Source organism: Trachurus trachurus (genome assembly GCF_905171665.1).
Source record: "Trachurus trachurus genome assembly, chromosome: 21".
Lineage (NCBI taxonomy): Eukaryota > Metazoa > Chordata > Actinopteri > Carangiformes > Carangidae > Trachurus > Trachurus trachurus.
This window is the reverse complement of record NC_139899.1, coordinates 12,774,531-12,797,778: the sequence shown is the minus strand read 5'-3', so window position 1 is coordinate 12,797,778 and position 23,248 is coordinate 12,774,531. Positions and strand designations below refer to the sequence as shown.

Genomic DNA, 23,248 nt, shown 5'->3' with positions numbered 1-23,248 from the left:
TGGTTTTCTGGTCAGTGATAGGTGGCATCTCTTTGCCAGTGAATCCTGGCAGTTTTTTTTTCCCTCTCTTAGTGGTTCAGGGGACACACAATATGCCATTGTTGGCCGGGCAGAGTTAGAGTATACTCACCGATGCTCTGTCACGAGACTGTCTTGCGACACTAAGAGGCTGGCGACCGTCTGGTAGGGCCTCTGAGGGATGGAGAGAAACAGAAGTTTAAGACAAATCAAAATGAAGAATGTGTTAATTTTCAGAAGCGAGAGCCTTTTGACGTGTTTCACTTTGCAAGATTAGTACCATATTTTTCTTTATCCTTTTCAGGATTTTTGGTTTGGAATTATAAAAATGTAGGCATCCAACTTTGTGATCTAAAATTTGGCATTGTGAACTCTATGACAAATTAAATGTTCTGTGGGTGCCAGTTGCTCCACCCCTTGAGAGCTTGGTTCTGTAAAGATTTGGCGTGATATCACAGAGAATGGGGGATATTGTATTATGTAAGGCAATGTTGGAAAATAATCTAATTGGGGCAATGCAGCAGTATACTGGGCTTTCATCATCAGTGACACAGAATCCAGTCCGTCAGGGGAAAATGAAGTGCAAACTGCCTCTGGGACACAGCAGCATTACAGAGTCTTTATAGTAGCAGGTCCCTTAGAACAAAACCATGGATTACTAGTTGCTTGGCAACCATAGGTTGAAATGGTGGTGGAGTGGATATGTAATTCTTAAAAAGACCAGAGGGGTCAGAGAGGTTTTATTACTTGCATGACCAAAGACTATGATCATCAGTGAAAGCTTGAAATATTTGAAACAATGATAGAAATGAGAAGCATATCAATGTGAGGAGTGGGCAGACCACCAAACAGCTGGAGCGCATAAAGTCACTGCTGGAAATGGTACATAAAGATGCATTAAGAGTAATTCAACATTAGCTGAAAAATCTAAGCTGTGCCCAAAATTGCACTAAATGTACAAGTGCAAATGTGAACTTATATAGGGCACTACCTGGCATGGACCGTGCTCTTACTATAAGGTGTGTAGCTGTATAGGAGGATTAGTATTAGTGAGAATGAAGTGAGTGAATGTGACAGGTGATTTCAGACACAGCATTTGAATTTGTTTACGTTGCTGCAATGAGAGTGAGTATACCTGTTAGGTGTGGTTACAGATACATGAGTGCACGTGCACATATAACAGTGCTCATGTAGTGACATAGAAACACACATTTATGCAGAGGTTTTCAAGTTACTTTTCATGGAACAGAATGAGTGAGCAAAAAAACAACAACAAGAAAAATAAAATAAATCAAACCAAATGAAACGAGAATGACAGTCAGTTTTTTTATTGTGTTTGAATACAATGAAACCTACATGACAAATACAAACCAATAACAACAGAATGGAAGCTGAAATCAAACGGAAGCTGAGAGTGGAGGTAAAATGCTGTGAGAAGCTGGTCCTCTGGTGACTCTGCAGCACCAGGTGTGTGACAGACTAAAGGCAAAGTGTCACCTGTGGTTCTCCTCCTGGGGCAGGAGTGGTGCTGGGTGGGGCGGGTCTCGCGGACAGCTGGCTTCATCATGCTCCTCCTGGATGGGGACTGGGATTGAGTCTCCATTTTTTTGGTAAGCTCAGCCTTCCTTATCACTGCTACATTATCAGAGGAAACAGGGTCATTGTCAGAAGCAAACGGGACAACACCAAGCAGAGACTGAGGCTGATGTAAAAAAATATGAGGAATGAAAAATCCCCCCTTTTAAATTCTAGTAATTGCTGAACTGCACTTAACAACAGCTGGTAGGAAACTATTCAATCTAAGAAAAATAAATGAAAAACAAACCACATGAAGTCAAAAGGAAATTGAGGTGACGAGAACCTTTTTTCTTCTTGAGGTCCTCTCTGGGGATGAAGACGGGTTCTTTGCGGACAGGCTTGCGTTCAGGTGTGGAGATTCGACCTCTGGCCCGCCCTCCTTTAGCCTTTGGTTTGACCGGCTTCTCCTGTTTCTCTGGTTTCTTTTGCTGCGTCTGCTTGGCGGGGGCCACAGCCGGCTTTTTGACTGGGCTGGGCACGTTGGGCAAAGGCTCAATCTGCTCTGTTAGCATACTCTTATCGTCATCTGCAATGTGGAAAAACAGGACATGGTAAAACATAAAACAGGATTTTATTTGAAAAGGGGGGAAAAAATGTGTAAACCACTAAGAGAGCTCACCTTGTGTGTCAACCCAGGAGCTGTCCAGGATGGAGTCGTCCATCGTAGTCTCATCTCTATCGTAGCTTTCTGTCGGCTCTTCTGTTTCACCTGTTTGGGCGTCCTTCTGGGGGGACGAAGGGGTCTCAGGAACTTCACCCACCTCCTCTAGACTGGCAGCCTCCATGTCCGCCTCCTGGGCTAACTCCACGGACTCCTCCTCCTCCTCCTCCTCCTCTTCCTCATCCCCTTCCTCCTTCTGGCCAGCGACACAGACGGCTTGGGCCTCGGGTGGAGCCGAGAAGCGAACGCTGTGTCCCGGCTCCTCCGCCTCATCGATGGTCTGGACCACGGTGATGAAGTCGTCCTCCACCGTCACCACTGACTCGATGGCAGCGCGAGTCTCTGGGATCTCCTTCGCTCCGGCCGCCCCAGCTCCTGCTCCGGCTTTCTCTTCGTCTTCCACACCTCCCTCTTCCTTCTGCTCTGCCGCCACGGCTTTTTCAGCTTCTTTCTGAGCAGGAGTCGCGGCCGCTGGTTGCTGTTCTTTCTCCTCAGGCTGGTCTGCAACCTTTTTCTCCATCTCAGCCATTTTTTCTCTCTCCTCCCTCTCTTTCTTTTCTTTGTCTTCCTTCTCTTTTTGTTCCCTCTCGAGTTTCTCTTTCTCTTCCTTCTCTTTTTGTTCTTTCTCCTTCTTTTCTTTCTCCTCCCTCTCTTTTAGTTCCTTCTCTTTCTTTTCTTTCTCTTCTCTCTCTTTTAGTTCCCTCTCAAGCTTTTCTTTTTCTTCCTTCTCTTTTAGTTCCCTCTCTAGCTTTTCTTTCTCTTCCTTCTCTTTTAGTTCCCTCTCAAGCTTTTCTTTTTCTTCCTTCTCTTTCTTTTCTTTTTCTTCCTTCTCTTTTAGTTCCCTCTCTAGCTTTTCTTTCTCTTCCTTCTCTTTAAGTTCCCTCTCTTTCTTTTCCTTTTCTTCCTTCTCTTTTAGCTCTCTCTCTTCCTTCTCCCTCAATTCTTTCGCTATTCTTTCTTTTTCCTCTCTTTCCAGTTTCTCTCTCTCCTCATGCTCCTTCTTTTCCCTCTCTTCTTTTTCTTTCTTTTCTCTCTCTTCCTTTTCTTTTCTCTCGATTTCTTCTTTCTCTTTCTTCTCTTTTTCTAATTTCTCTTTCATTTCCTGCTCCTTCTGTTCCTTTTCCTTACGTTCTTTCTCTTCCCTCAGTATCCTCTCTGCCTCTTCTTTCTCTTTCCTTTCCCTCTCTTCTTTCTCTTTCTTTTCTGCCTCTTCCCTGACTTTATTCTCTGCCTCCTCTTTTTGCTTTTTCTCAGCTGCTTCTCTCTCTTGCTCTTCTTTTACTTTTCTCTCTAACTCCTCTCTCACTTTTTCCTCTTTGTTTATTCCTAACACAGGTGAAGGTGTTCTTTTGGGGGAGCCATAAACCTCTCTTTGTTTCAGCTTGGAGGGTGAGAGCACGGGGGAGAGCAGCTTGTCATCGTCGATGTTGCTGTCCACAGAGGAAGCAGGTGAAGTTTTGACAGGCCTAGCAATTCGATCCTTGGCCACACCAGTCAGCTGGTACACATCTTCAGCATCCACTTCCTCGTAGGCCTCCTGGTGGACCAGCTTCACCTTCTCTCGTAGCTCCTGAAGTTCTCGTTCCTCTTCTACACTGAGAGGCCTGTCCTCCATCTCTAATTTGCGGATCTGCCTCTCATAATCAGCAATCTCGGTCTCGGATGCTGAGCCTTCTCCACTGGCTTGTCGTTCAGTCTCACTCGCTGACCTTCCTCCTTCTTCTAGAGTCACTGTGACAGTTGGTGTAACGAAAGACTCGGCTTGCTGGAAAGGTGGAGGTTTAAACGGCTGACCATCTGCAATCTCTTTGCCTTTTTCTTCAACAGAGCCTTTTCTCTCTGCCTGCTTCTGGTCTGTTTCTTCAGTGGCGTCAGCCACTCCTGACTGGTTCTTATCCTCCATAGATGTGTCCCTGACAGCTAATTTTCTTGCCTGCTCTGCCACTTTCTCCTCCAGAACAGAGTGGGTGAAGGCCTGTGCAGAAGCATTTGTTGGGCTAAACACATCTGCAGGAGATGGCATGGGCCCTGAATATTCACTGAACACACAATAGCCCATTTCCTCTAACTGGCTGTCACTTTTCCTAGCCCCAGGACTCTGTTCTCCTGAAACTAGACTGGCCAGTGGGTCATCAGCGAAGGCAGGGACATCAGCTTGGATCGACTTTCTGCGGGTAATTTCCGGGTCAGTGTTTTCTGATGCGAGTCTGGAACGGGTACCGGCAAGGTCCAGCATCTCAGGCAAGTCTTGTGTCATCACTGTACCATTTTTATAGTTGTTCTTAGAGGGCTGTGGTGATTCTGGAGACTCTGGTTCAGCACCGGGTTTTGAAACTAACTCAGCGGTCCTTGGAGGGGATGAGGAATCTGAAGTTATGGAGGCTGCAGTTTCCAGGATGAGCGGAGGGAAGGCTGGAGGCTTATCCACAGAGGGTGTAGTGACTGGGAGGTAGTCTGCTGACTCATCTAGGCTTCCACTGGTGTATGACATGATATCTGTGGCCAGTGGGGAGAAGTTCCTAGGTCTGCCTTGGCCACTCTGATCCAATGCTCCAATGGTAATGTTAAGTGAGTAACTCCTCTGCTCTAAGGCCAGTTTACCTGGGGAAAGCCGACATTCATTACTCCTGTCAGGGGGTGTGAACACTGCTGTGTCACCCGCTGTACTTTTTTTGGTTTCCTTTTTATCCTGGGCCTCGGCTAGCATGCTGTAACTGATCTCCTGAGAGCTGGAATCAGTTGTACTCTTCTCTTCACCAGCTCTGCTGAGTTCGTAATAACCCTCGCCCTTACTCTCATCAGCCTCTATAGTCGATGTTTCAAAATATGCCGACATGCCAGATCTGTCTCTTGCCTCTGTTGCTGAGTCTCCTCCTTGAACTTTGACTCCAACTGAAGAGAAGTCAGAAGTTGCACCAATGCTGCTCAACTCAACCACCTCCACTGATGGCTGCTTCTCTGACACTGTGATGGGTTCACCATACGTAGGCTGTAGCATGAGTGGTTTGGCTGATTCTTTGGCTTGGTTTTGAACATTCTGAGGTACAAAGGACGGCATATCCATGGTGGGGCTCTCTGGTACAACCCGTTCACCAGCAAAGAACCCTTGGACCTGGGGCTCAAAAAACTCCTCTGGGCGTTTCTCTGATCCAATGCTGTCTGGACTCATGGACCCACTCTCCTGCTTGTCTGAGTCCATCTTCAAAGCTGAAAGGACATCTGTAAGTTTGCTGTTTTGATCAACATAGAAAAGCATTGCTTGGGCATGCTGCGAGTGGGATATAATATTGAGGCAAGGACCTGGAAAGCCGTTATTACAGAAACAGGCAAAGCTGTCCTCAGAAACTTACAGCACAATGATACGGCCATCACTGAAGAAGTACGGCGGGATTATGGGGTCCACCAAGTCACAGATGGATGAGAATATGGCATGGTATGTGACGGAACCGGCATGAGGAAACTGTGATGCTGATTTATGGGAAACAAGCAATAACAGATGGGATGATGGATATCCATGCAACTCTTCAAAACATCAGATACAAAGAGAACTAGCATTTCTGTCATTTTTCCTAAGTGTAATGAAATGTTTTGAGATCTTTTTCAGTTGATTTGTGAGTGTTTTGTTAAAATCAAATTAATTTAAGGTCTAATAGTGACGTTCAAATGTCACTGCATCATAAAAGGAATTTTAGTAGAGCGCTGCTGGTGATGACAGAGAAATGCTGCATGCTGTCACCAACTGACAGTGACAAAACAAACAAAAGGCGATAATGACTTTGAATTTTGCTGATAAAATAACGCATTCAGTGAGAAATGGATCTAATTCTAACTGCAACACACTGAACATGAGACAGCCAACACAAAATCCCCTGCAAAACACGTACACAATATAATGATAGTAATAATAATGATTCTTGGTAAAGTGCATAGCACCAGCATACCAGCACCAAGCCATATGTAGATATAATGAGGAACCTGTAAGCTTGTAGCGGTAACAAAAAGCACTACCACGTTCAGCAAAAGTTTATCATACCAATACGAAATGCCCGGCCCCAACGACCACAGCGAGAAAAATAAAAATGCAAGCGCAAATATAACACACGATCAAATCAGGTTAGGTTAAATAAATGTGACTCTTTTCACCAACAAGCCTGTGTTGCCTTGCAGCCGCAGCAGAGCGCAGAGCTATTTGCCATTCCACCTGAATTACAATGTTTATGTTATAATGCTTATGGGTTCCCTTTGACACTGGTGTTTTTATACAGTGGGCAATGCGGTAACATGCAGGCAGGGAGAGCAGAGGGCAGGACACACCTGTCTCAGGGCTTTCCTCACCCTCTGCTTCCTCCTCCTCTCTGTCCATAGCGCTTTCTGCAGCAGCACTAACTGCTTCGACCTGCTCCAGGTCTAGGTCCTGAGCCTCGTCTATGGCCTCTGCCTGCTCTAAGGAGTCTGCCTGGGGGCTGTCCAGCTCAGGCTCTTCCCCACTCCATTGCTGCTCATCAAGAGCTGCCTCGGACTCTGCTGCCTCTGCACTCTCCTCCTCCTCCTCCTCCTCCTCTTCCACCTCCTCCTCGTATTCAGCTGTAAGAGCCTCCATGGTCTCTTCTTCTCAAAAACAAGGTGAGAGGGGGAAACATTAAGACTACAGGCAACACAGACTTGGGTTATGTGAGAACACAACTTATGATGGGACACTTTCAGCTTTGGGAATAGATGACCTAAAGTGCTAGTCTGCTCACACATAAAGGTACATTACACATAAAGTACAGAATGCTGGTGCACTACAGTTAATGTTTTTTTTCTACCTTGGGTGCTTAGTGTACAGAGTGTGTAAGGAATCTATAACAATATATAGCTTCAAGGCAATATTATTTCTCTTATCTGTATTTACTGTATAATCAATAATCTGTTTTAAAAAAAACAGTTTTCATTTCTCTCATTCTCTTCCACACTTCATGGCTGCAACCTGGTCAATGACATTGGCTTTACAAATATCTTCTTTGCCACATGGTTAATGAATGAATACATAGATTGATAAAAGGACTGGCATATACATGTACTGTACACTCATTTCGATACTGTTTTTTTTTTACATTCTGTGTCTCATCCAGTTGCTAGAGACAAAGGTATTGCAGGAGTTGAGGTCTATCAGTGTATTCAGTGGGAGAGGGCAGTGTTACTGATTGTTACTGAGGCAACAGAGACCTAAGAGAAGGCCATGTTGGTTACTTGTGTCAGCCTAGTGGAACACATCTAGTTCCTTGGTTCTGTTGATGTAATTGGGTAAACACTTATAAAAAGAAGTATCCTGTATCTTGTTTTTTTTTTTCGGAGACCATAAAACCCCCCCAAAAAACTAGCGTAATAACTACAGTAATATAGTAATGTATACTAATGTACATTAATAGTTTAGTGTTGTATGTGGATCTAGGTGCTGGTGAGTGTGTGGAGCTGAAAGTCTTGGTTGTTGCCATAGTGTGCGAGTAATGTGAGTAACTAGGGATGAGTATAGAGGCTCTGACATGGTGCAGCATTATTAAAGAGATGAGGAGTAGTCTTGAGGAATGAACCAAAGCACAATTCTGGGAGATGATTCGTCAATAGAAATTTGAGTGCAGAGGTTATCAGGCATGCAGAATGTCTCTGAGGTATTTATAAAACCCTTTTGGGCTTTAAATCATTTGAATTTTTAAAAGTCAAGCCTGGGGTCTTACTGATGAGAACTGTAGTGTCCTGTGTCCACTGACTGAATCACAATAAAACATTGTCCTGCTTTAGAGACATCCCTGCTATGTGTCGGACTTTATGACATGGCAACCACAGGTAGCAACAGCTTTGAGTGAATAAACAAATGAAAAAAAAAAGAAAAGAAATATGACTGTTAAACAAATATGAAATTGCTCAGATTTTGAGTGAACAAACATCACAAGGACGCACAAACACACACACAGACGGACGAAAAGACGAAGAGACGAACTGACGGACGGATAGACGGAAGGACGGAGGGAGGGAGGTATGGAAGGAGGAGGTCAAAATCACAGAAGAGGGAATTGGTGTTAAAAGGAGAAAGGAGAGAAAGAAAGAGAGCATGGATGGAGGGGGGGGGGATGGCAAAGAGGAACCATGCGTGGTTCACCTTCAATCTGTCTAAAGGCCACGGCCTGCCCTGTGGGGCGAGAGCCCGAGTGCGTCCACTCTGGGCTGAACAATGGGTGCTCATAGTACTCCTCGTCGGAGTGGTAGGGGTCGTCCTCGGGCACGGAAACTGAGATGGAGGGGGCGAGGAACTTGCACCTCTCCCGAGAATTTTGGAAGCGGCGCAGAGGGCCCGCCTCCTCCTCATCCCCTACATCTACAAACAAGACAGACACAAGGAGAAGAACTGCAGGGAAATCTGGACACACAGACTGAAGAGAGAGAGAGAGAGAGTGAAGAGGAGGAAAAACACAATGGAAAACAAAGAAGAAAAGAAAAACAAAAATGGAGGACACACCAAAGAATGTCCACTCCAAAAGTGATTGATTCTTTGAAAATATTCACTGAATGCCTTTAAAGCTGACACGTTTGCATACTTTTTGAGTTTTATTTTAATTTTTGAGTAGTAATAGTCACAATAGCTTTGTTACAACATACTCATTCAGTTTGTGCATAAAGGGTTTCTTTTTTGCATCCACTGAGAAAGAAAGAGAAATTCTGTGGAATGGAAGCAAGATATTTGTGTGGTTCTATTGAAATGATTTATATTCCATATCTAATCTGTATCTTTTTATTTATAATATTTAATCAATAGTTCATCTTGAGACAGGAGTGATCCTCCAATTTTTAATATAAAAAAAATATTTATATTGTTTTTATATTTAGATTATTTCCCTAATAAAGCAATAAGTAACATTTAAAGATGGACATTTTTTGCAGTGAAAGGGGAGATAAAGCTCAAGGAGAGAACGAAAAAAAAAAGAGGCAAATTTAACATATGCAACAAAAACAGAGAGTCGCCAGAGAGGGGGATGCAAGAAGAGGACGAGATTTGATTGAGAGCAAGAGAAACGTAACACACACAGGACACTGACAAGGAGACAATGACATGCAACTCAAAAGTTCACGGGGCCAGCCATACTCTGACACCAGCAGAATCTGTCTGGTGGAGATATCAACACAAAATGCTTCACAAATGAATGATCAAATATTAATACAAGACTTACAATGAAAAAGTAAGGAAAGACTACCTAACAGCTTTGATATTAAAATAGCATTAGTTCCTAGTTCCAGTATGAACAAAATCAGTGGCACATGTTTTGCCAAACCTCTACACGGCTCTTCAGACACCTTCTGAAAAACCTCTGCATAGCTAAAAAGGTTACAATACTGTATATTCAAAAGTCCACCACCTGACCCTGAGGTGACCAAGCCCTTCAGCACCTACTTGTTGTATCATATCTGCACATTTAATGACACAGCGATAACTGAACTTCTAACGCTCAATCTGAACAAGAACACAGTCACCTGAGTATGTAGCCAGGTACTAACCTCTACGATCTGAACTGTACAAGCGGCAAAAGAGACCGTCTATATCTGGTGCATGGCTGGCCCACCCTACAGACACTCCTCATTACATTTGACGTATACAGAAAGGCAAAGCATAAAGCAGACAGGAATTTTAGTTGTAGCTACAACTATTTCTTGCAAGCAGCTGCACAAGAATTACTGCATAGTCCAAAATAAAATTTGGAAGTGATATATAAAGAAAGACGGAACAATTTCTGTTAAGGATATAGGTAAATGAGCTACTTTAATCCATTTATGAACCAAGCTTTCTAAACCTTGTAACACCAAAAGGCTACCCAAACCGTTTACCTCCGAGCTAGTACACCAATTCAGGCTAGCTCACTAGGATGATTCAGTAAACCTTGATTACATTTCTACATAGTCCTATGGATTTATCATACTAGTTCATTTACTTTTTGTTTTTTATTTTTGTCATTAGACCTCAGTCTTAGCCATAAAAGATGGGTAGCTTCAGCTGGAGGGTGCTTAAACTGCTCTGATCTGTAGTCACACCCCCCCCAAAAAAACACATACAAAAAGACTGACGAAAAAACACAACACTATGTTTAGACTGACAAAACATAAGACATTAACCAACTGAAAAAGACAAACAACAAGAAGTTGAAGGATTACCTAAATTGGCTGTCATATTAGTGTGTGGAAAGACAGCGAGGTGTGGAGGTCAGAGTGGGGGATGAAAGGAGAGGATGAAAAAAAGAGGAGTGCACTCAATGTAACGAGGTGGTCATGCATGTGAGGCTTTCTGTCATTAAGAGAAAAATGGTGATGACAATGAAGATACAAGTTGTATCTGTACCAGATGTACAATGAGGAGGAGGAAGCAGGATTTCAGAAGAAATGGATGTCTGAAAAATGGAAAACATGTTCCTGCTTTTAGCAAATCTGATATGTAGAAGGTATCAATGTGTAGTTTTTGCTCCCTAGACGTTGGGTATGTCCTGAGACAGGGCGGGCTGAGGTGGCAGCACCCTGAGAGCCGACACACATCAATGTGCTGGCGACCACAAACCTCTACAGCTACCGTCATGGGAGAGAAGGAAACCACACTCCTCTCCATTTGACACAATACTCTCATAAACACAGTGGCCCTACCTTGTTCCAGAGGACCAAAGTGCTCTGCAGCAGGTGAGGGGGGAGGAGAGGGAGGCAGATTGGTGGTGTCTTCAACTGCAAGTGGAGGGAAAGGAAAGAGGAGTAAAAGGTATAGTCATGTAACTTCAATAATGTAAAGGGCTTCGAGCACCTGCAGCCGGGGGTACTTCATGTACTCTTCCTCTCTTTCTCAAAATGTTGCACATACATTACCCACAATGCAACTAAACTTCTGACAGTTTGGTTGGTGATTCAATTTTGTCATGCAAGTACCAGCTTGAGCAACTAGCTCCAAGCTGAGATCAGCAGTGGGCTGCAAGTGACATTAATTGAAACAATTTATCACAATTCAGAGCCATAAAAATGTCTCTAGACAGAGGCTTAATTTGCTTGTTTTAATAAATCTGTGTCTACGGTATCTCATAGTCACTTGTTACAACACTATCAAAACATGCTTATTCCTGTTTCAGTGAGGTAAGCGAATGCAGCAAAGCCTACAACTGTAGTTCGCTCAGGCATCAGGCAGACAACTGCTGCTATACGCTGCTCACCTGACCACACTGCTGCATCACTCTGCACAGTTGTAGGTCTAGGTTCACATGGGGATTTTTCTTTTCTCTCTCCAGTCTCTGCGGCGAAGAGCTTGGCGTATGCTGTTTACTTGTAAAATACGCTCTTCTCAAGATAAACAAAAACTCAATATTAACATTTATAAAGAACGAATTAGGTGCCCTGCTTCCACAGTGTAGTGATAAATGCAGAGCTGGAGACCTCTATAGGATTTACACAGCCTAATGCCGAGCTGGGACTGGCTCCATCCTACTGTGACCGCTGAATGGAAGAGAGAATGATGTATGACCGTGTGTGTGTGCGTATGTGTATGGTTTACCTGATGGCAACCTTTGAGTCTCCTGTTCTCCCTTCAGCACTGCCACTGCCTCTGCCGTTACTTCTTGCACAATCCGTGCTGACACTTGTTCTAGTACAAGCACAAACACACACACAGTCAATCATATAATAAACCTTAAGGATCTTATAAAGTGACCTAAGCTGGATATACTGTTAGTGCTCAACCCCTCTGTATTGTCGTGGGCCTGCTGCTCCCTGGTCTCCTATCAGTGAGATGAGCCATGAAAACCTCCACTGGGGAGCACCAGGAGGCGTCCTAATCTGATGACTGACATTAAGGAGCAGCAGTTCTACTCTGGCTCCCTCCAGATATCCAAGTCATTCACCCTATCTCTACTACGCTTGAGCCCAGTCAACCTGCAGGGGAATGTGCCTACGTCGCCGGTATCCACGGCCTCGTTCTTTCAGTCACTCGCCATAACTCGTGACCATTGTTGATGATCAGAACGTAGATCAACTGCCAAGTCGATAGCTTTACTCACAGCTCGGCTCTCTCGTGAACAATGCCAACTTTACTGCTAATGCTGCCTTGATCCATCTGGTCAATCTCCTGCTCTTTTTTTTGAGAACCAAGAAATAGTTGAGCTCCTTTACGGGGGGGGGGGCGCAGTAACGTACTGTACCCCCTAGAGCTAAAACTCCTTCCACTGCCCAACATCACCTTCAGTCCAGGTGAAGTCCTGTTATCTGAGAAGCTGGACAGGTTGCCAGAGCTTCTCTGAGACCGAAGAGAAGTATCATGGCATTTATTTGTATTAAATACCAAGTCTGGCTCAAGAAAGACGCAATAAATCTCCAGTCCTCACTGCAGGCGACCCTGGTTCGAATCTCGTGCCGAGCAGCCCTATCCTGCATGTCATTCCCTCCCATTTCCTCTCTCTATCTTGACTCTCCTGTCAATTAAAGGCAAAAAAGCCCTAAAAAATATACTTAAAAAAAAAAAAAAAAAAAGAATATTAGGACAATCGTTCCTAAGTTAAGTTTGTAAAATATCAGTATGACAATGTGAGGCAAGGTGAAGCTACTGTAGGTGATGCTCAGTCAGTGGCGATATTAACACTCATGTCACTCAAAGCCTGAGATGAGAGCCAATATGAGAGAGCTGTAAGAGTTTCCTTAACTGTAGGGGTGCTCGATCTGCTGGTGAAGGCTGCGAGTGTCACCATGGAAACCCAGCATTCACAAAAAATACAAACTAAAATTAGAACCTGGACCGGGCAAGAGTGTACAGTGTAAGGTAAAAAAAACAAAAACAAAGATACTTATCCCAGACCTAAGGTATAGGCTGCAATTCCCAGTCTGCAACATTTCAATGCAGTTTACCTGAAAAGTTATGATGTGTCATGTTTTTTAATCACTGACATCACACCATCACATCTCAGTTGAATATAATTCCATAATGAATATTAACATTTTGCTTCTGTTTAGTGGCGAGAGAACCAGAGAGAGTACCACAAGCAAAGTATCATCTAAATTCGTGAAAGCCACATGTATGCTACACATTTTATTGCGTTAACTACCGGTACTACACCACCGGATGATTAGATGTATAGCTTTCTTATTACATTTTAATTATGTACTGTAGACCGTTCAATAGATTTTGTGAAGGACTGGACCACATCATTAGTCCTACTTTGATAATTTGCTGTGATGCTTGGAAACAGTGCATGCACATAAGAAAACAATCATTTTGGTTTGATTGTCCATATTTCATTGCAAAATCATATTATCATATTTATGTAATTGGATTCTAGCACAACTGTGCCAGTCGACCTGGGTGGCAACAGATTTAGTGTGAGATAAGGTGAGCTCTTTGATTCTGCTGAATATTTTCAGCTGTTTGAATGATCGCGGTGGACTATGAAGTATAGATTACAATACCCTTTATCCTCTTTTATCTACTCAAGGTGAAGGGTCTACCATTTCTGAAGATGACACTGAAAGGCAGGTACTGTACCACTTGCAGATAAATAAAATTCAACGCTAAATCCAGTCCTTTGCAAGAAATTTGAAGTAAAATTGCACTGAACCTTTTTTTTATGACGGTAGTGTCCACATCCACTGAGGGAAAAGGTTTAATCTAAAAACTCATGAACAGCAAACAGTAGATGAAATTTACTGAAAGAAGTGACACTGTGATCTACGCATGTTTAATATAGGAATAGGAGATCAACTTTCTTCCAATCTGAGAGCAAAACATCAAAAATTTTAACCGTCCTCTTCATTTAAGCTCACATCTGTCTGCCTTTATGCACGTAAGAATCAGTTTAAATATAGTCTGTCATGCGAAGGAGCGCTGTGCAGTTCCAATCAAACCTGCCTTCATTTGCATAGTAACAGTGGTTATGTGGGATTGGGTGGCAGTGTGATGCTTATACTGCTGCCGTTTTAGGACCTTTTTCTATCCAGCATCACCCACACATCAACACAAACAAGCTGGCAGGCATACACACACGTACGATTACGCATGTACACACACACTTCTTCCGGGAACACTTAACACATCCCACTCACCAACTCAAAGCAGCCATTTCCCATTTCTCCATAGCAAAGTGCAATAAACGTGTACCACTTATTGATTGCTTCCAGACAAAGTTCTCTCTCCTAGTGCTGGAAAATAGCGCTGAAACGTGTCTGTCATTGGGTGTATGTACCATGACTACAAACAGCCCCTAGAACTGAGACCTGGGGAAAAAGCACAAGCCTGTGTGAATGGTTTCATAGTGAGACAACACGTGTGTGTGTGAAGAAGGAACATTAGCTGTCTCTTCTTAGTCTCTGAAAGAGAGAAGTAAATACATAAGGAATGTACACTCAACACGAGCACAGAACAGTGGAAGTGCTGGTTAATTGTGTTAAGTTGGAAAGAATCAATCAAATCAAATCAAAATCAAAATAATCAATCAAAATAAACTTTAATGTCCCCGGAGGGAAATTTGTCTTGGACAATCAATGCTGTACATCCTGCAAGACAATTTTAAAACCATACACCATTACACATACTCACACACACACACACACACAAAACCAGCAGGGATCACTTACAGACAGTACGACTAAGTTCACGGTTCATACAGAGTAATAAATAATTATTGCACTTATATTGCATCTTGCCTCAGTATTGCCACAGTCTCTGGGTCTTAATTGCACCATTTCGTATGTGTGGACTCCACCATCAACATCAATTTAAAGGTGCAGAGGGAATAAAATATACATATATTTAAAAAAAATTGAACACATGAGAGTGTTGACCAGCTGCAGGTGAGGTGGTATCACCTAACCCTAATCCACTGAAAGTGCATGTAGTGACAGCTAAATGAATGTCCCCTCCAAAAGAGAAAGAGAAAATGCTTACTACGTACGTGCTCAAGCATATGGCTCTGGACATTTAAAAAAAACCCAACATATTTCTCAGACATAGGTTTAAAGTGACACTCAAAAGCATAAATCAAAGTGTGGTTACTCTTTATTAGGATTAACTGCCTGCAGAAGGTTTACAAAGTGATTGTAACAGATTATCAGTTGAGCTTTAACAGTTCAACAATTTCTCTGAACCCTCCCCTAAGCATTAGTTGGTTTGGCTGATTTTGTTCTGTATACATTGTTAAAAATTAGTTGAAGATTATCCTCAACAAAAATAGTGAAATGTTACAAATACATTGAAAATCCTCCAAATAATATAAAGTAATTTCACTGGATGCACTTAGACATTATTGTTTGTTTTTCAAAAAAAGAAAAGAAAAAGAAAACAATCCAAAGACATGCACATTCACAGTGCTGTGGAAACGACCTTGTCACATCCATACCTAGCTGGCAGTGATGAAGCTAGTCTGGTCTGGTCTGGTCAGCTCAGCAGTTATATGACAGAGTGATGTCAAGTGACATAGCTGCCTGCCTTTAATTGGCTTTGACAGTAGAATAAACCACATGCACAAACAGCTGCTTTGCTATCCAGCCTGCCTGCACCGCATCTTTAGATCAACATCAGCAACCAAAAAGTCACACCGCATGCACACGCTCACGCACACACACACACATTCTCTCCCAATGAAGTAAAAACATCTTTTACCTGATTAGAAAGACTGAAGCTGAGCACATTCACTCTCTCCCTGAGCAGAGACTACGACTGGGAGCCCTGAGTCAACGCATCACACAGCCAGACTGCAACACAAACACACACATGTACCCCCTCTCTCTCTCTGTCTCTGTCTCTCTCTCTCTCTCACACACACACAGGGACTGAGAGGGCAAGGAAAGAGCAGAAGTGATCGCGCACAGCACCCAAAATGTGTAAAACAAGTGGTTGCCATAGCAACAGACTGCCGGCGGGCCACTGCCTTGGGTCCATATGCAATTCAGATGCCAGGGACATGCCATGGCTGTTACAGCCTCTGAGCCTTTGCATCTTCAGTCTCCAGTAAAGAAAAATGATAGCTATGGCTGGACATTACGGTAAAACTTAAATCTCTTCAGATACATAAAATAAATCAAAGGAAATGTAACAAAGAAATGAAAACATGGACTAACTGGAAAATGATTGTTTTTTAATATACAACAAGCTAGTTATTCTAAAAAAAAAAAAAAGGATAAAAGATGCACTGTCATAAAAATGAAGGGCTGTCATGTCATCGTGTCGTTTCACACATGACTGCAAGATGTTGCTTGTTAGCAGCACATGAAGACAGGTAGGCTACTTTTATTTTATAGTAGTGAGCTGCATCCATTCATAAATTAAGTAGCCTTTATCATAATAGATATCTTTCTAGTTAAAAGACCTGTGTAGTGGAAATTACAGTCCTTGTTGTACAGTACAATGCAATGAGTTTCATTCTATCATGGTTACACCACATAATCTGATCAATGCCATGTCCTATTTTTTTTGCAACCCTCAAATGAATTCACTCTTCAGCAGTGGCACACGTCACTGTGACAGTCACCAATGTGACAGACGTTATTCACTGTGCCTGACATCTAGTTATAATAACAGTTGCCATAACAGTGAGTGCACTGTACAAAGCTTTCACTGATCTAATGATTGATATTTGTGACTGCAGTAGCTCCTCTCTTGTCCTCGACAACATCTGGATACTACTTCCTGTGCTACGTTCTTGTCGTCACCTCCTGATAGGTGACCATGTTTAAAAAGATGCACAACAAAGAATATACACATAACATTTGTCTGAATTTTATTCACCAAATAGAGTTGTTGTTTTTCTCCATATTGTGATGTGATACTGTAATTTGCATTTACGTCTACTGCAATTTCATTTATCTGTGGAGTTGGAAAGATGTGATTTTATCAGACATCTGTCGCCCACCCCTCATCTCAGGTTAAGATTAGCAGCTCCAGGCTACTCTAACCACTACGTCTCGTTCCTAAACTGTTGAATTGTACTGTGGGTAATATACAGTAGGCCACTGTATTTCTGAGGGGAAAGGAATATGAATGTATTGACTTTGGCCCTATTTCCTCAACAGTGGACTAGTCTTTTTTTTTTTACACAAAACAATTGAATGTGAAATATATTATATTGCCTTTCTGTGGCTTAAATGTTCCCTTAAATTAAAATTTCAGTATTTTTTCGTAGTATGTGCCCACATTTTCACTTTTTAAAGTATATATTTTTTTCATGCCTTTATTTGATAGGCACGGTGGTGCAGTGGTTAGCACTGTCGCCTCACAGCAAGAGGGTTCTGGGTTTGAACCTGCTGGCCGGCTGGGGTCCTTCTGTGTGGAGTTTACATGTTCTCCCTGTGCATGCGTGGGTTCTCTCCGGGTACTCTGGCTTCTTCCCATAGACCAAAAACATGCAGGATAGGTTAATTGGTGACTCTAAATTGCCCATAGGTGTGAATGAGAGTGTGAATGGTTGTCTGTCTGTATATATAATAAATACGTTAGCCCTGCGCTGCGATAGACTGCCGACCTGTCCAGGGTGTACCCCGCCTCTCGCCCGTAGTCAGCTGAGATTCAAACATCCACATAATGTACTTTAGATTTAAACATTTTTGTTTGTGTCCTGTCACAAACCATGGACCCATTTGGCAAATATCCTCTCTGCCACTGCCAAACATACTGATTTAAGCTGATGAGATGGACTTTAACAACAGAAAATCTTGTCAAGGCTTCTTGACATTATGCCCAGTAACTTACGTCAGCTCAATGACAGAAACATCAGTCAAGGCTATACCCCTGATATAACACAAGGGCTTCCTAGATTTATGTAAGCCAATTCCTCCCTCGCATAAACTGAAAAACCTTTCGCCTTCTTTCTGTTTCTATTAGGTCACTCTGATTTTTATTTCCTCACTTTTTCTTGACCAGCTCCAGCATGGCTGACTGACTTTTTCAACCTCGTTTCAAAGGAAAGTCAAGAGGGCAATTTCGTGCTTCAATAGTTCTTGTTGTGTCTGAAGAGCTTTTCACAGGGAAAGAGAGTGCCAGCATCAGCCCTTCTGTCACCCATCCTGCCCCACTTACCCACGCCCCACTCCCCGCCCTGCCCAGCTCTAGAGCAATCCTAATGTATGCTGACAAGAGAGTCTGCAGACAAACACTGCTTTGGGTTCACAGCTGCTGGGAGAATGTGTCATTTTTATGTTGATGATATGACGCGTATTGATACACTGATCATCATTATTATCACAGATTACCGTCAATAAAGACCGGAGAAGAGGAAGAGTCTCTCTTGACACAACTTATCTTTAAAACTGATTGATTTTTGTCCATTTTCATACAACAATTTGTCATTATTAACCACTGTTAAAGGATATTGTATCTTTGTGTGATAGTGGAGCTATGAATGGATGACACATTTGAAGCAGGACTGTTACAGTTCCAGAGGCTCTGGGGAGAAGACTTTTAATGGGTCAGGAGATGCCACTGCTTGGTTTAGTAGTTACTACAGACCACTTACAGTTTGTTTAATAATATAAAAGCTTATTTATTACAAAAAGATCTATTTGAATGTTATTGTGAGTTAAAATGTCATTATACTGTTTGATTATAACACAGGGATCTGACTCTTTCTCTAATCTCAGTTTATAAACAGTTCCATGAACAATCCTGACATGAGTGTAATATTCCTGAATCCTGACAGAAGTTTGTACTGTAATTGTCTCACAATAATCTGCATTATTGTTTTCTGACTAAACAACTGAAGATGGACGTTGAGGCCACTGGGATTGGGTATCTACACTCAAAAATACTGTTGTCAGAATATAAAACTCATATCAGTTTAGACCTAATAATGCAGATGGGAGGTTAATTGGGATTTTGCCTTCGCATGCTTGAGAGCCTTTCCTGTGGAAAGCTACAGGCAAAAAGAACAAAAGCCCTGGCAAAGTAAATTGTAGGGGAGCTGTTGCTATGGTTACGCCATTGGTACATTATCATTCTTGTCTCCAGTGTGTGAGTGTGGATGGGGTGGGGGACTAAAGGGTGGAGCGAGAGAGGTTTTATGTGTTAATTACAGCACCACTAATAACAGTATGTGATTCGAGTGAGAGTATTGCAAGCCCACGCACAAGAGAAAGTAACTGTACACACACACACACACACACACACACACACACACACACGCTCACGCTCACATGCACACATCATGTTTGACATCAATCACATAACTTATTGACAAACCCCTTGAGAGCACCATCTTTGCTGCGTCATTGTTATTCCAGCACCTATAAGGCCTGACCTGCTCTGCATACACCTTGATGTTTGCTTCTGACATCACACATCCTATAATTAATGTCTGCTGTTTTTACATCTTTTTAAACTGAAGGAAAAAGCCATTAATATGTTTTCCATTCACCAAAACTCTGACTATCAAATGCCTACAAACTGTCTTCAGGATTTGAATGTTTTACCTGGTTGGGTGGTTTCACCCAATGACCTAATGACAAGCAGTCCATGAATGCAACTGGATTCCAAATGAGCCTTTGATTGTAGGTAAAACAGACAACTTATGAGGACATCTTACCTGCGGTTATAGCATGAGCGCCAGTAAGCTCCCCATTGAAGCCGTTCTCCCTGGCAGAGTAGGAGGCTGTGGCCATGTGGGCCCCACCTGGCTGGCAAGTCCTGTACGCTGAGGCAGAGTAGCCGTTGGCTCCGTGGGTGCCGGTCGGCTCCTGCCCTCCTGACGGGTCCCACTGGGGGGCACCGTCCTCTGGCTTTCGACTGTCTGCCATGCTGGTGCTAGCTAGCAGCAGGGGAGAGTGGGCAAGGGATGGGGTCTCTCCTTCTGGCTGGAAGACAGGAGGAAGCAGAGGGAGGGGAGGGGGGGGGGGTCAAGAATTGGTCAACACTCAGCACAATCACCAACTCTAATCTTAGCACCATTTCATGAAGAAGAATGAACACTGAAGACCAGAGGAGACTGTAGGACACGCTGCATTAGTCACATTCACAAATCTGTTTTTGTCAGCCATCACCCCTGTCACCGCTCCACCGAGCTTCACTGTCAACAATTCTGAAAGCTCATCTGTGCTTGTGTGAGTGTGTGTGTAGGTGGTTGTGTGAAATACTGCCCTTGGATGTTGGCAGGCAGGTGACAACCACTGGATGAAACCTCATTGATTTGTGCATGTGTGTGTGGTGACTCATATAGTGGCCAGTAGCACAGGTAGAATGACAACTGGATGAAAATGAACAGAGCACACATTCGATATACTATGTGAGTCAGGGTTGTGGGGATACAAGGTGGCCTCTGATCAATGTGCCAAGTTTCAATATTAGACAAATAGTGGAACTGTGACACGTAATTGATTCTGAAGAACAACGTGACACTTCAAATAGTTAAAGCCCCAGTATGTAACTTATTTGGCTTTTTATTAGCAAAAATCAAATATTGCTTTCATAAATACGTATTTCACTGAAGTCGAATCACACCCGCATACAAATGAAAGCTTTCTCGTACCTTAGAATGAGTTGTTACAAGTCGTTACAAATATACAAGGGGGGCGTATCGAACCTTGGCTGCCATGTTGCATCGCCATTTTTTACGTTCAGTGGCAGCGTGACCGTAGGTAACCACGGCAAACCAACCGGATGTCATTTTACTTGACGAGAGAAAGTCGGTAAAACGTGGGTCAGGTAAACAATACGACAACACCACGACAACATATTGTCACACCTGTATTGTTTTGCCTTGTGCTGGCGGACCACTTGTTTACATAGACGCTTGTTTATCCTGTTACATGCAGCGTCTGTTGTCTGTCTGACGTCTGCCTGATTTCACGTGAATGCAACATCAAGAATACGCTACGATATGCAACCGCACCGCTAGATGGGGGTAATTCCTACACATTATACCTTTAAAATGGGGAAGGGGGTACTGTGGGGGTTACAGTACATGTATGGAATCCTGAGTTGAGTAGATCTGATTGATCAGAACAATGTAGAGAGGAGATCAAGCAGAAGCAAAAGGGGTAAAATATTGATCAACCCACATGACGGCCTGAGGCAAGGAATGCACGCAGAAGGTGGGGGAAGGAAATTAATGGGTGTGATGTAGCCATAGGATCAATACACAAGGTTGTGTATGGTCAGTCAGTCTTTAAGTCACGCTCTCCTCCCCTTCTGTAGGTTATTGAGTTAGTGTGAATTGCGCCAATTTCCTCCTAGATTATGACACTGATATCAACACGTAATACATTTCGAGGCAGTTTCAGTCAGACAATAACAGCATGAAAGGACAGAAAAAGTGTGAGAGTGAGACAACTGTGAGCTCACAGACAAACACGACCTAGGGGAAATACTCTGAAGCGATTTCTTGATTTTAGCAGGAGGATTGTAGCTGCTGCTACTTCAAGCATTTGGCAAGCGTCCTGTGTAGTTGTGCATAAGGGGATATGTGAAGGAGCAATTTGTCATTTAGCTCTGCAGTCCACAGAGACCCAGAGATTAAAGTGAAGTCTGCTGGAGAAAACAGGAGTCAATAACTGCAGCCTGAGACCAAGGTATCGCTACAGTGAGCACTGGTCACTGCATTCACAGTACATCCAAGGGTATTTGCTCCCTGTCCGTACACAAAGAGTACGGAACAGAAAAGAAGAAATAGAAAAAACAAAACAGTGATTTTCAATATTGCAATTAGTGTCAGGCTGTTATATAATGTATTTACAAAAGAACTGATAAACTACCAATGAAAACACATTGCCAAAAGCCTCCCATTAACCTGCGTCAAATGTCAAATTTCACAACAATACATCCAAAAGTAGGTGAGACATTTCACTTAAAATCACAAATTTGGGAGCAGAGGAAGAGTCAAAAAGTACATCTTAATTAATTCTCTCTAATGTCTGTGCAAATATTTCTGTACGAGTTTAGTCAGGACCAAAGTGGAGGACAGAATAACCATCTCTGAGCCATGCTGCTAGCTTGGCTAAAAACAGACATAGTTTAAAGCGATAGTTCAACATTTTGGCATATTCGCCTATTGCCATAATCCCTATACTATATTCATAGTATAATATCAAATAACATCCGGTTTAAAATCCATTCAATATAACAAATATATATCTAGTCCATATATCAGTGGAAAGGCTCAAATTAACATGATGTGTGGCCGGTTGAAAACTAAAGGAACAGAAAACCACGAGGATTTAACACAGAGGAGCAGGATGGCATTAAACAGAGAGAAAGAACTGAATAGTGGTGCATAGAATTGTGGCGGCTGTAAGCCCTCGCAGCCTAAATGGATCAAAGTAAGGAGTCAATTGAGCTTTGCATGACTCAGCTCTGAAGGGAAAATCATTGTGAATGAAGCCTCTACAGAGACTCCACATCACACAACACTGCACATCCTCCTCACCAAATTCTCTCTCTGTCTCTGTCCAAAAGCTATGGCACAACAGTATATTTTGGATCGTCCCTCCACTGTCATCGTCTCATCTGCTGCTTCTGTCCCTTCAAGCCCCCAATGAGGAGCACTCCTAATATGAAAAGTCATAAAATACAGACATGGGGCCCGCTTGCCCTGGTGTTATGTCTCAGTGCTGTCTGTCTGATGATGAAGGTCACTTTGAGCTTTGTGGCTGAGATCCAAGACCCAACAAGATCATACTGACTGGTGGCCAGGCTCCGAGTGGAGGGGGGTGGGAGGGGTGAGGGGGGGGTGGGTGGGGGTCAGTGGATAGGAGGAAAAGGAAGTGTACCCTGGCTTCCTGGAGGCCTGTGATGCTGCTGAACATTTTAGTGTGTAGTCTGCGTGTTTATGAGCAGGGGGTGTGCTAAATGTGTGAATGAAACAGCACCACCTGCTGGGCCAGAGGATGAAAGAATAAAATAATACTATTAGAAACCATTATAAAAAATTGGCCTGCTGGGTCTTGCGATTAGGGAGGCATTAGGAAACTTTATCATGTGAAACTCCATGAATCATCAGTATGAAACACAAACTGGGGCTGCAATGCAGT

The 23,248-nt window shown here is 43.0% G+C and overlaps 1 protein-coding gene across 1 annotated transcript in view; it reads right to left on the bottom strand.

Annotated features, from left to right (window-relative positions):
• map2 (microtubule-associated protein 2) overlaps positions 1-20,020 on the bottom strand; it is a gene marked incomplete at both ends in the record, with an annotated part of 40,637 nt that extends 20,617 nt beyond the window's left edge. Inside the window, 10 exons of the mRNA XM_083997233.1 lie at positions 131-192; positions 1,516-1,653; positions 1,880-2,122; positions 2,216-2,927; positions 3,210-5,464; positions 6,572-6,865; positions 8,397-8,612; positions 10,919-10,993; positions 11,808-11,897; positions 19,810-20,020. Coding sequence (XP_083853359.1) covers positions 131-192; positions 1,516-1,653; positions 1,880-2,122; positions 2,216-2,927; positions 3,210-5,464; positions 6,572-6,865; positions 8,397-8,612; positions 10,919-10,993; positions 11,808-11,897; positions 19,810-20,020 — 4,296 coding nt within the window. The remainder of the gene's footprint in view (positions 1-130; positions 193-1,515; positions 1,654-1,879; positions 2,123-2,215; positions 2,928-3,209; positions 5,465-6,571; positions 6,866-8,396; positions 8,613-10,918; positions 10,994-11,807; positions 11,898-19,809) is intronic.
• Positions 20,021-23,248: the final 3,228 nt, after the last annotated feature.